Consider the following 12,340-nt stretch of genomic DNA (forward strand, 5'->3'; position numbering starts at 1 on the left):
AGAGAGAGAGAGAGAGAGACAGAGGATCCTAAGCAAAGTCCATGTTCAGCATGGAGCCCAACACAGGGCTCGATCCCACGAACCATGAGGTCATGACCTAAGCCTAAATCAAGAGTTGGATGCTCAACCGACTGAGCCACCCAGGGCCCCCGTGCGAGGTAATATTTTAACGTGCCAGGGATACATCAGTGAATTAAACAAATGTCCCTGCTACACAGTGTTGGCAGAATCAGACGTGGCGTTAGTCATGAGAGGCTAATTGAGCAGCCGAGGCCCCACCAGTTCCCCGGTTCCCTGTATGGCCTTGATCAAACCACATCCCCTTTCCAGGTCTGTCTCCCACTCCTGGTCCAGTCCCTAATCTCTCAGGTCTCCCCACCCTGGCCCTCTTGCTGTCCAGCTCTTCTGCCTTTGGGAATGCAAGTCAGATGCCCGGACTGGCCACAGTCTCCCCGATCACTGATAGAGAAGGCCATTTCCCCACAACGGCCCAGGGGCCCTCCTCACCCTGGCCCAGCCCGCACGCCCCACCGCCAGCCGCTCCCCCCTCCACACCCCGTTCCACCTCCCTGGACTCCTTGCTGTTCCTCCACCAGGCTGGTATGCTCCAGCCTTGCACCGTCTGTTCCTGCCGCCTGGAACCCTCTCCCTAACTTGGAGTCTCTCCTCCACCCCCACTCCTCCACAAGGCCTGCCCACGGCCTCCTTTAGGTTGTCACTTGACCAGCAGCACATTCCTCGCCTGCTTTATTTTCCCTCGCACCCTCGTAACCACCTGACATTACATTCTGTGCATCTTGGGGCATCCTCTTGCCGCAGCTCCCTAGCCAGGGAGAGCGGACCTTGTCTTCCCCATCCTGGAGGCCCAGTGCCTGATGCGCACTAAACATTGGTCGAAAGCATGAGGAGGCCGGGAGCCCTGGGGCTTGTCCGGCCCCGCGTGCAGCTCACTGAGTGACCTCAGATGGCACCCCGAGCTGGGCCTCCCTGGGCCCACCTGGCAAACAGACCAGCTGAGGCCCTGTGCGAGGGGACATCACAGAGCTCCCCGTCTGACTGCCCGTCTCACTCACCCCCACAGTTACTCAACAACGAGCAACTAGGCACACCGTCAGAGCTTGGGGTGTCATGAGCCCTCGCAGCTTCTTGGAGCCGACTTTCCGGGAGGCTCCAGGGCAAACAAGGGGACAGGTGGACAGCACGTGCCTCATTCACAGAAATTTATTTGCATGTGTGTTGGCTTGCCATCTGGGAGCTGCAGAGGAACCAAACTCTGACGGCAGGGGTCTGCTCTTTGCGTGGCGCTGCCCCATCCTGGCATGTGGCAGCCTGGTGACATGTGTCCCTGGAGTGAACCAAATAGGCACACAAGACGTCTCCAGTGACCAGTGCCATGAAGCAAAACAGGGTAGTTTGGTAGAAACCAATGGGGTTTTCTTTAAATTCAGGGGTCAAGGGGCACCTGGCTGGTTCAGTCGGTGGAGTGTGTGATTCTCGATCTCGGTTGTGAGTTTGAGCCCCCACGTTGGGAATAGAGATTACTTAAAGACAAAAATCTCAACACACACACACACACACACACACACACACACACACACAAGAAATAAATTGAGGGAGTCAAGGGCGCCTGGGTGGCGCAGTCGGTTAAGCATCCGACTTCAGCCAGGTCACGATCTCGCGGTCCGGGAGTTCGAGCCCCGCGTCAGGCTCTGGGCTGATGGCTCAGAGCCTGGAGCCTGTTTCCGATTCTGTGTCTCCCTCTCTCTCTGCTCCTCCCCCGTTCATGCTCTGTCTCTCTCTGTCCCAAAAATAAATAAACGTTGAAAAAAAAAATTTTTTTTTAATTGAGGGAGTCAAGGAAGTCCTCCTAGAGCAGGTGAGAGCTCATCGGAGACCTGGATAAAAAGAAGGGCCGGCCTGCAGAAACCTGGCATGGCAGCATCACAGGGAGAAGAACCAGCAGAGGCAGGGGTTGAGGTGGGATCAAGTTTGGCTTTGCTGAGGACCAGAAGGAAGGCCTGGGAGGCTGGGGGAGTTGCAGGGAAGGGTATTCAGCCCGGATGGATTGGGTGTAAAGCTGTCCTAGGACCTCCCTGAAACCATCACTGCATTTCTTACCTGCATCAAGCCTAATTTGGGATCTTTTCAAATGAGCCAGGAGGCGTGAGTGGAGGCTAAGAGACATAGGGCCACCAAAGGATCCATGATTTTATCCAAGGCGGCCTTACCCCTGATCCTCATAGGATCAGCTCCTTCCCGACCTCCCTTGGAGCAGAAATTGTTGGCCACCAGAAATGCTGTTCCTTGACCTGAATCTGGTTCTGTGGGCGGGTCGCTCCTTGCTGCCCACAGCAGTGGCAACAGCAAGCCGGCACCGGTCCTGGTCGGAGATTTCCAGCAAGCATTCCACGTTTTCTGTGTTGTCGCAGTTCACTCGTGTCCTCTTTTTTCCAAAGAGAGAGAAAAATATGGTTCGTGTGATTGTTGCTAGGGAGTTTCAGGCGTATAAAGAGGTCAAGGGTTGGGGGTCTCCAAAGACTCCTAGAGCTTGGGCTCAAGGGAGGGTAGTGTGGTGTCCTTTGCCAAAATGGGGTTGGCAGGTCGGGGAGGGTTTGAGGGAGAAAGGCAAGAGATCTGCTCTAGGCACGTAAAGTTCCAGAGGCCTGGGCAATGCACACAAGGACCGGTGGGCGGAGGTGAAGGCCAGATAGAGACTCCAGGTCCAAGCTAGAGAGAGGAGCAGCATGGGGGTGCAGGTGGCCTTTGACCCTGGGAAGTGGATGACCTTACCGGTGGGGAGACTGTGTTCATAAAGGAGGCCTTGGGGTATCCCCACATTTGGAGGTCAGGTGAAGGCCAGGGCCCAGCAAAGAAGACTTAGGAGGCTTGGCGTGAGAGTCGGCTGCTGGTACAGGAAGCCAGGAGGAGCAGGTGTTCCGGAGAGGGAGGAGGGGCACGTGCTAGGGAATGGCCAAGTCAGAGGAGCATGGGGAAACCCCTGGGGTTGGTCACAGGGAGTGACAGTTGAGACCCAGTGGGTGGGGGAGGGGGTTGGCTGGTCAGGATACGGCTGCCACACCAGGAGGCAAAGAGCCGCCTTCCCTCCAAGGAAATGTGCAACCTTCCAAATCTTCCTCTTCCATTCCCTCATAAGAGGCAAGGAGATGCCGGACAATTATGATGCCCATTTGCCGTATTTGGAAACTGAGGCTCAGGAGCTTAATAACCCACTAGGGTCCTACCCAGTGAGCTACAGAGTCAGGGTGGTGGCTGGAGGCCAGGGCCAAGGGCAGGGGCCGGGACTGGAATGGTTACCCTTCGTGTCACTTTGGCTAGAACCCGATGGGTTAGAGCAGGTGGGATCCTGAGGCCAGAAGTACCCCCGCAAGACCCTAGCCCTGTCCTCTGGGTGACCCTCCACAACAGAAACAATGCCTGGCCTGACCTGTGCTGGGCTGAGCCCGGACACCCCAGCCCAGCCGTGTCCCCACAGAGGTACAGGGAGGAGGGATCCCAAAATATAACAACGGTTTCAGGCTCATGCCAGGTGACAGGCCTGTGCTGAGGGGTCTCCAAGCATGTTTCCTGGGCGATTACTGCCCCTCTGCAGACAGCTTTGAGATCAAAGAGACAAGAGGCAAGACGCTGACACAGCTTGGGGGGGTTCATACCCCAGTTCCTCTTTTTTTTTTTTTTTTATTTTTTAAAGTTTATTTATTTATTTTGAAAAAGAGACAGTGTGAGTGGGGGAGGGGCAGAGAGAGGGGGAGAGAGAGAATCCCAATCAGGCTCCGTGCCTGACGGGGGGGCCGAAGTCACACGCTTAATCGACTGAGCCACCCAGGCGTCCCCCTAAGTCCCTCTTGTGCCCAGGTCTTTCTCTGCCTGTCTCTCATCGAGCGGTCCTAGGCTTCTTTGCGCAGTATCTGGAAAATGGGAACAAAGCCAGCACCTCCCCCATCCGTCGCTGAGAGGACGTGGTGAGAAAGCTCTGTGCTCATCACGGTGCCTGAAACAGACCTGCTTTCACTGGTACCGATTATCGTCGCTACTATGATATATTCCACTGAAATTAATTAAGTTTGCTCCTTGTGCTCCTCCATATTTTTCTGACTTCCCCCAGTGAGCATGAGGGTGCCCCCGCCCTTCTTGCCTCCAGGCCAAAGTAGAAGGTGACAAGGCCAGGGACCCCCTTTCCCCGCCCTCGTCCTCACCCTCGCCCATCAGCATATCTGCCTCATTGTGCTGGGGCCTCCTGGGCTGGAGGCTGTGGCTCCAGGACGGGAGAGGCTGAAATGCTAATTGGAAGGCTGGTAGGCAGGAACGTTTATTGAGTGTTTACTCTGGCCCAGGGACTCCAGCGGGGAGTGTCAGCCACTGGCCTGGCAGGAGGTTGTGCGCAGGACTGCCCCCTCCTGCTCAGGTCCTGCCCTGTGCCAGCTTCTCAGACCTTCTCAGACCTTCCCAGGCTGGCTGGCCACCCCTGGATGGTGGACACCTGCCAAGCAGGGGGTGCTGGGAGGGCAGGGCTCCTGGTGTATCTGGCGCCCCATGGTGTCGCCATTGCCTCAGACCTCCCCAGAGAGGCCTCAGTGGGTCCTGGGTGGTGGCCCCCTCAGCCTCTGGTCCCCAGGACCCCAGCACTCACTGTGCCTTGGTTACGGGGTGAATAATTCAGGCCACTGAGTGTCGGTCATGAAATATTAAACAGGCTGTTACTGTCACATCAGTATGTGAATGCATGTGTGGGGGGTGACGATGGCACTGGGGCGTGGAGGCTGGTGGCCGCAAGCCAGACTGTTCCTGGGGAGAGGGGTGTGGGTGAGTCTCTGTCACCGTGTGCCCTGTCGGCTCGTGAGCACCGTTGCCCTGGCACGGGTTGGGTCACGGAGGGCAGCCAGGCATGGTCTCTGTCCCACCCCAAATGTGTGAAGTGCCACACTCCGCATCAGCCCTAGAAAATGGCAGCTCTGTGTCTAGGGAGGAGGTGCCCGTGTCAGGAGTGAGGAGAGAGCAGGGAGGCGCCCAGTGTGGGGCTGCAGGTGGCCTGGGGTCAGGGGTCCGGGAAGTGGACAGGGACCAGGGTTTTAGGGACAGGGAGAAGTCAGCTGGGAAAGGGACCCAGTCATGTCATGACAGGGTGGGTGAGAGGGCAGAGAGAAGAGGACTGGGTGGCCTGCTGCCCATGTTGACGGACAGCTGGGCGAGCACTTGGATGAGGGAGGGAGGGCGTGGACAGACACTGGCGGAGTGTGTGACTGATGTCGCCAGCAGATAGATTGGGGAGGCAGATGGGCGGGAAGATGTGAAGTCAGGTAAGAACTGCACTTCCTGGGGCCCAGAGGGCTGACCCAGCACAGGGGGGCTCAGCCCCTAGGGAGCTTCTGAGACTTGCTGGGGAGGGCGGTGGGCACACAGCTCCTGTGTCTGGTCCTGGGTTGTGGCTCCACCTAGTGCCCAACTGTGGTAACTGTGCTCTGGGCTGTCCACACCCCGACTCCAGCTTCCCTGTTTCCCAGCAGCACTCCACCTCATGGGGTTGACTCCCAGTTCCCCGGTTAGGACTCTTCTTCAGCAGCTGGGGGAAAGGGCACGAGGAGCAATGACACCCGCAAGCTGAGCCTCAGGGAAGCCCAGGAGTGAGCACAGGGAGCGGCCTCTTCACTCCCCGTGTACCTACTGCATGCACCAGGCTCTGCATCACAAACATACGCTCCAATGCCATTTACCAGTTATGTGACCTTTGGCAAGTCAAAGCCCCTGAGCCTCAATTGCCCCTCTGCAAAACGGGAATGACAATAGGACCTAAGCTGGGGCATTCGATGAGAACCTGCCCACCAATATCGTGTTGAGTAAGAAGTTGCTGCGGCCAAGGTCAAAGAGGTTGACCTGCTGTCTCCTCGAGGATTTTGATGGCTTCCTGTCGTACATTTAGGTCCTTCATCCATTTTGAGTTTATTTTTGTGTATGGTGTAAGAAGGTGGTCCAGGTTCATTCTTCTGCATGTAGCTGTCAGGCTCTCCCTCTTCCTTGCTGAAGAGACTCTTTATTCCATTGAATAGTCTTTCCTCCTTTGTCAAAGATTAGTTGGCCATACGTCTGTGGGTCCATTTCTGGGTTCTCTATTCTGTTCCATTGATCTGCGTGTCTGTTCTTGTGCCGGTCCCATACTGTCTTGATGATGACAGCTTTGTCATACAGCTTGAAGTCCAGCCCGCCCACCAATATATAGCACACCAGAGGTGCTTGGTGAATGGTGGCCTCCTGTACAGTTGCCAGATTAACAACAGGATATCCAGTTTAACTTTAGATACATGGCAAATAATGTGTTAGTATAAGTATGCCCCATGCTTTGTTTGGGACATACTTATGCTAGAAGATGATTTCTTGTTTCGCAACTCAGAATTAACAGGGCATCTTGTGTTTTACCTGGCAACCCTACTACTCTGCCCTCTGGGAATTAAGTCTTCCAGGGGAGGCAGAGGCCAAAATCAGTTACGTTCAATCAAGCATGATAGGCAGCCCGTGGAGTGAGCCCAGGGCCGTACAGGGCACAGAGGTAGGAAAGGCAGGCTCTGCCTGGGGAAATCAGGGCAGGCCTCACTGAGGAGGGATCTGGACTGAGTCCTAGGGAGGAGGAAGGAAGTGCATTCCAGATAGAGAGGGACCTGATCAAAGGCATAAAGGTAAGACCGAAGGTTTGGGGACTTGGGGGCTCACGGTGACAGTGGTTCAGTGTGGCTGAAAAGGTAAGAAGAGGCCAGCTCACCACATCCTTGTAGACCTTGGTGAAGAGGTTGAGCTATTTACTGAGGACAGGGACTAACTCGGTCAGATGTACACGGAAGCAGGGAGGCTGCTGGAGGGGAGTGGCCAGGCCAGAGGGGGCCCCCCTGAGGGAGGCTGGCACAGGACCGAGTCCAGAGGGAGTCAGGTACAGCGCGACCCGGTAACTAAACCTCCTCCAACCCACGCCCCCGGCCCTCCAGAGCTCCCCAAAAGAGGGCGAGGGGCGTTAAGAAGCTCTGGAGGCAGGTGGGCGCTGAGAGCCCGAGGTGGGTGCTGTGTCTCCACAGGGGAGTGAATGCGCAAACCAAGAACGGTGCCACGCCCCTGTACCTGGCGTGCCAGGAGGGCCACCTGGAGGTGACGCAGTACCTGGTGCAGGAGTGCGGCGCGGACCCGCACGTGAGAGCCCAAGACGGCATGACCCCGCTGCATGCCGCGGCGCAGATGGGCCACTGCCCGGTCATCGTGTGGCTGGTGAGCTCCGGGGCGGGGCGGGGCGGGGCCCGGGGAAGGGCGGGGTCTGCACGCCCAGCCGCCGGCACCGACGGGGGCGGGGCCTGGAGGGGCCCGGCGCCCAGCCCCCGCCCGTCTTTCCCCCGCCCCCTCCCGCCCAGGTGAGCTGCACCGACGTGAGCCTCTCGGAGCAGGACAATGACGGCGCCACGGCCATGCACTTCGCGGCCAGCCGCGGCCACGCCAAAGTGCTCAGCTGGCTCCTGCTGCACGGCGGCGAGATCACGGCCGACCTGTGGGGCGGGACCCCTCTGCACGACGCCGCTGAAAACGGGGAGCTGGAGGTGGGGACGGGGCCGGAGCGGACGGGGGTGGGACGGGCGCCCTCTGCTGGCGCCGAGCTCTCAGCACAACCCTGCCCCGGCGCGGGGCGGTGAGGGGGGGCGGGGGGTCCGGGCTGGCGACCGGGGTCCTCAGTACTCGACCCCCGCAGTGCTGCCAGATCCTGGTAGTGAACGGCGCGGAGCTGGACGTCCGCGACCGTGACGGATACACGGCGGCCGACCTCTCGGACTATAATGGCCACAGCCACTGCACCCGCTACCTGCGCACCGTGGAGAACCTGGTACGACCTTGGCGCTGCCCCCTGCTTAATCTCGTCCCCCACCCCGCCTCTCCCTGCCCCCAGAGGTAGGTGTTGTTACCCCTTTACCGTGGAGGAAGCTGAGGTTCGCAGACATGAAGCCCCTTGTCCCTTGTCCGAGGTCACACAATGAGGAAGTGTCCTAGACCATTACCCTTCCCAGCCCAGAACCACTGACCATTGAGGAGGGACAGGGTGAAGGAAAAGGGTCCAGGGGAAGAGGACCAGCGTCCTCCTGGTAAGAAGGAAGGCTTGGAGAAATCGCAAGACACTTACATACCAATGGGAATGGTCAAGTCCATTCACCTGCCCACAGCCCACAAGTAGTAGCTCATTTAACTCTCCACCACCTCTAAGGTGGGTGGTGTTAATGTCCCCATCTCACCCAAGGTCACACAGCTGTTAAGTGGTAGAGTCTGAGAGGCATGGCCTGGAGCCACTGCTCTCGACCACGACAGTGTATGTTTGCTCACTTCATGGCTGCTTCATAACAAAACTTCTGTTACTCTGTTTAAATTATTTTATTATGGTTGTGCAGCTGGGAAGTAACCTACTGGGACTTGAGCTCAGGTGTGGTTGGTTCCAAGTTCAGGGCACTGCCTCATCTGGTGTAATGCCTTTGGGACAGGAGGGAAGACAGAGGGTGGGCCTCCCAGGTGCCTTTCAGCTCCAGGGGGCAGCCTGGCCAGAAGAGGGACTAGGAAATGAGGTCTGGAGGGGAGAAGGTGGGATGGCCTTTTGCCCACAGCACCGTCTGCCCTGTCTGCAAGCACACAGGGGCACCCTGGTGCTGGGTACTCCAGAGCACAGCTAGGCCCAGCGGTCGGAAACTGCAGCTGGACCCAAGGAAGAATGTCCCCCCAAAAGGGCCGCTCAGAGAGCGTAACGGTCTGTCACCAGGGTATACAAACAGGGGTGGATGCTGTGAGGGGCATTTCTGCACCACAGGTGGCTCTTTCCCACTGAGAGAGGGTACGATTCTGTTTGGAGGGTGGGGTGGGAGGAGGCACAAAGCCCCAGCCCTTCTGTCTCTAAGTGAGCAATAAATAAGCAATAAACACCATCCCTTGAATTCTCACTCTGGCACGGAGCCTGCCAGCACTTTCTAGCATAATCTCAGCCTCCACAGTAAATTCATGCTAACAGCTGACATTGTGTAGCATGTACTGGCTACCATACCCTGGCCCTTCACTAACTGTTAAAATCTTCCTCCTACCTTAATGGGGCAGGAGATACTGTTATCCCCACCGACAGGAAGGATAAGTGACTTGCCCGAAGTCACTTGGCTAGTAGGTGGGAGAGGTGACAGTTGAAGCCAGCGTTCCGGGCTACAGAGCCTGGGCCCTTAACCTCTGCTATCCGTGGGGTCAGGACTGGGCACCCCCACTGCCCACTGCTGATGGCCAAGAAAAGAGCATTTTTATCTTCCCCCTACCAGAAGCCCAGCCCCTATGCTTCCCCTTGGCTCATGGAAGAGGCAGCAGGGCCCGGCCCGGCCCCACTGAACTGGGTGGGCTGTGGGCCCCTCGGCCCCCTCACCCAGACAGGCCCAGCTGCAGCAGAGACAGATCCAAGCCACGCAGAATGCTGGCCCAGAAAAGGCAAACACTCCCACAGAGCCCCTAATTACAGGGCCAATGAGCAGGGCTGCTGAGCTGTTACCTGGTGCGAGGCTTGCCTCCCGCTCCCAGGGGGCCTGTGACACTTCTCAGGCAGGGGAGGGGGCGTGGGGCAGGGAGGAGCAGGCCTGGGCAGGAGGCAGCAGACGGAGCCAGCCAGCGGGCTTGCCAGCAGCAAGGCCAGCATGGGCAATGTAAGCGAGCCCCCACCCCAGCCCGCTCCCGTCCCATGGGAGGGTCAGGCCCATGGGCGGGGCATAGACAGTGGTGGGGACAGCAGGCCTGTGGCCTGAGCCCTGAGCCCGGCTGCCCTCCAGACTCAGCCGGGCCACCCCAGGCCCGGCCCTTTCTCCAAGGGCCCCATCAGGAGACAGGCTGGGCTGGTATTGGGATTTGCCCCAGTAGGGCAGGGAGAGACCAGGGCTGCTGGCCGGGTAATGGGGAATCAGTCTTCCCTGCAAGTTGTGGGGCCCCACCCTCCTCCCCTAACCCACCTGCCCCAGGTGTTCCCATCAGCTGCAGCTCCTGAGCCCCTCCCCGCAGATACACTGGAGCCCACCCCTCTGGCTGGTGCCATGGCAGTCTTGCCCTTGGGGTCCAGACCAGGGCCCCCTCTTCCGGCCATCTCTCCACCCCCTTGAGCAAAGAGGGGCTGGGGTGGGAGTTTCCCAAGAACCCCGGGTCCTGCTGCGAGGGGGCTGGGCTTGAATCTGAGCCTGGGAAGAACCCGACAGACATTCTCATTATGGGGTGGGAGCCCAGAAAGGGAAGCGGCTCGGCCCGGGCCACACAGCAAGGACATGCAGGAGCACGACCCTGGCCCGAGCGCACCAGTCTTCGTTGTCGACCTCATTGCCTTCCCTCCTGTTCAGAGTGTGGAGCACCGCGTGCTGTCGCGGGATCCATCTGCTGAGCTGGAGACCAAACAGCCCGACTCGGGCATGTCTTCACCCGATACCACCGTGTCGGTCCAGCCGCTGAACTTTGACCTCAGCTCACCCACCAGCACCCTCTCCAACTACGACTCCTGCTCCTCCAGCCACTCCAGCATCAAGGGCCGGCGCCCCCCACGTGGTGAGCGGGCCAGGCCGGGAGGAGGGAGGAGGGAGGAGGGGGCGCAGACCGGGACAGACCACCGGGCCCTGAGGGCCAGCCCCAGGCCCACTCTGCCCACCGCTGACGCCGGAGGCTGCCCAGGTCACCAGGAAGGGCTGCTGGTCCTGGTAAGAGGCCGGTGACACTTGTCCTGGTGTGTGCTGCTCGCAAGCACACCTGTGCACCCACATGTACTCTCCCTGGGACAAACCCCACGCGCCCCCTGCAGATGACTCACTCGCTCACACACACAGATGTTCCCCAGACGTGACACACACCTGTGCGCCCTCAAGAGGGCACACGTGTCTGCGCAGCACACAGGGACGCGCACACACACACCGTGCAGATGCACGCACGCACCTACACTACAGCACAGACACACAACCCTCCGTCCCCATATCCGGGCACGTGTGCACGTTAACACACGCACACCCCACGTCCACAGACCGATGCAAACACATTTGTAAACACAAAGAAATGCGCAGATGCTTGCACACCTGCACACACCAACGCGTGCAAATGTTAGGCAGAGGCGGGCACGCGAGTATTCACGCGCTGACCACACGCTGAGCCTAGGTGGCCATCCACCTGTGATACCTGCTTCCTGCTGCCAGGTGGTGGCCGCAGAGATGGTGGGGCGGCCCTGCAGTTTGGGGCATGGCCATGCGGACTCCTGCCGTCCGGCCCTGTCAGGTCTGAGCTCAGGAGCTACGCCTTCACCCTCCGGTTGGGCCCTGCGCTGCTGGGGCTCCCAGTGAGCCGTAGAAGCCGTATCCCTAAGCCCACCTCACCCCTTGGCGCGTTGCTTCTGGGTGGAAGGGGGTCTCAGTCTTGGGGACTCTGCAAACTCCCACACCCTGCCTTCCCTCCCTCCCCAGGCCTTGCCAGCTCCAGAGCTGCAGACATACAAAGCTACATGGACATGCTGAGCCCGGAGCTGGGCCGACCCCAGGGCAAGATGGGGAGAACCACACCACCACCACCACCACCCAGCTTCCCTCCGCCGCCCCCACCCCCAAGCACCCGACTGCCCCCACCCCCACCAGGCTACCCGGCTCCCAAGCCCCCTGTGGAGCCACATGCCGCGGACATCTACGTGCAGACCAAGAGCAAACTCCGCCATGTGGAGAAGGAGGCCTTCAAGAAGGAGGTAGTGAACCTTCTCCCAGCTGCTTGCCTCCCAGCGCTGGGCTGAGGCCAAGAGACTGCCTGGCTCATGGACACAGGGCAGGGGGGGCCCCAGGCCAGTGGCCTATTCAAGAGTATAAACTCCTGGCTAGCCCCGTGGGGGTCTCAGGGCTGGGCACTGGGGACAGGGAGATGAGTCAGACGAAGCCACTACCCTCTCGGGAACTGGTGATGGGTGAAGGAACATATAATCAGACAGCCGGGCCTCTTCAGGGAGCTGGGTCCTCCCCGACCTCTTGCACAGCGTGGTGGGGCGGTCACGGAATTGGCAGAGACTGCCCCCTCCGCAGACCTACCTGTGCCCAGAGCCCCAGGCTCAGGTGGGGAATGGCTCCCAAGGGGCTGTCTTCCAGGTGGGAGATGAGGGGGCAGGGAAGGTGAGGGCCAGGAGGAGGGTGGAGGAAGGGAGAGAGGGACTCTGCACTCAGTGGGGGCTGAGGGAGGGTAAAGCTGAGGTTGGCTACCCAGTCTGAGGCTTGAGTGCCCAGGCTGATGGAAGGGGCAGTCCTGAGATGCGAGGTGTTGGGGAGAAGCCAGCCTGTGGGGAGGGGGG

The 12,340-nt window shown here is 59.2% G+C and overlaps 1 protein-coding gene across 1 annotated transcript in view; it reads left to right on the forward strand.

Moving 5' to 3' along the window:
• Nucleotides 1-12,340, forward strand: part of ESPN (espin) — a gene marked incomplete at its 5' end in the record, with an annotated part of 28,592 nt that overhangs the window by 6,735 nt on the left and 9,517 nt on the right. Inside the window, 5 exons of the mRNA XM_040471509.1 lie at nucleotides 7,077-7,263; nucleotides 7,404-7,586; nucleotides 7,736-7,867; nucleotides 10,377-10,578; nucleotides 11,478-11,749. Coding sequence (XP_040327443.1) covers nucleotides 7,077-7,263; nucleotides 7,404-7,586; nucleotides 7,736-7,867; nucleotides 10,377-10,578; nucleotides 11,478-11,749 — 976 coding nt within the window. The remainder of the gene's footprint in view (nucleotides 1-7,076; nucleotides 7,264-7,403; nucleotides 7,587-7,735; nucleotides 7,868-10,376; nucleotides 10,579-11,477; nucleotides 11,750-12,340) is intronic.

Source organism: Herpailurus yagouaroundi, unplaced genomic scaffold, assembly GCF_014898765.1.
Source record: "Herpailurus yagouaroundi ecotype Mexico unplaced genomic scaffold, PumYag 77, whole genome shotgun sequence".
In the NCBI taxonomy this organism is placed as follows: domain Eukaryota; kingdom Metazoa; phylum Chordata; class Mammalia; order Carnivora; family Felidae; genus Herpailurus; species Herpailurus yagouaroundi.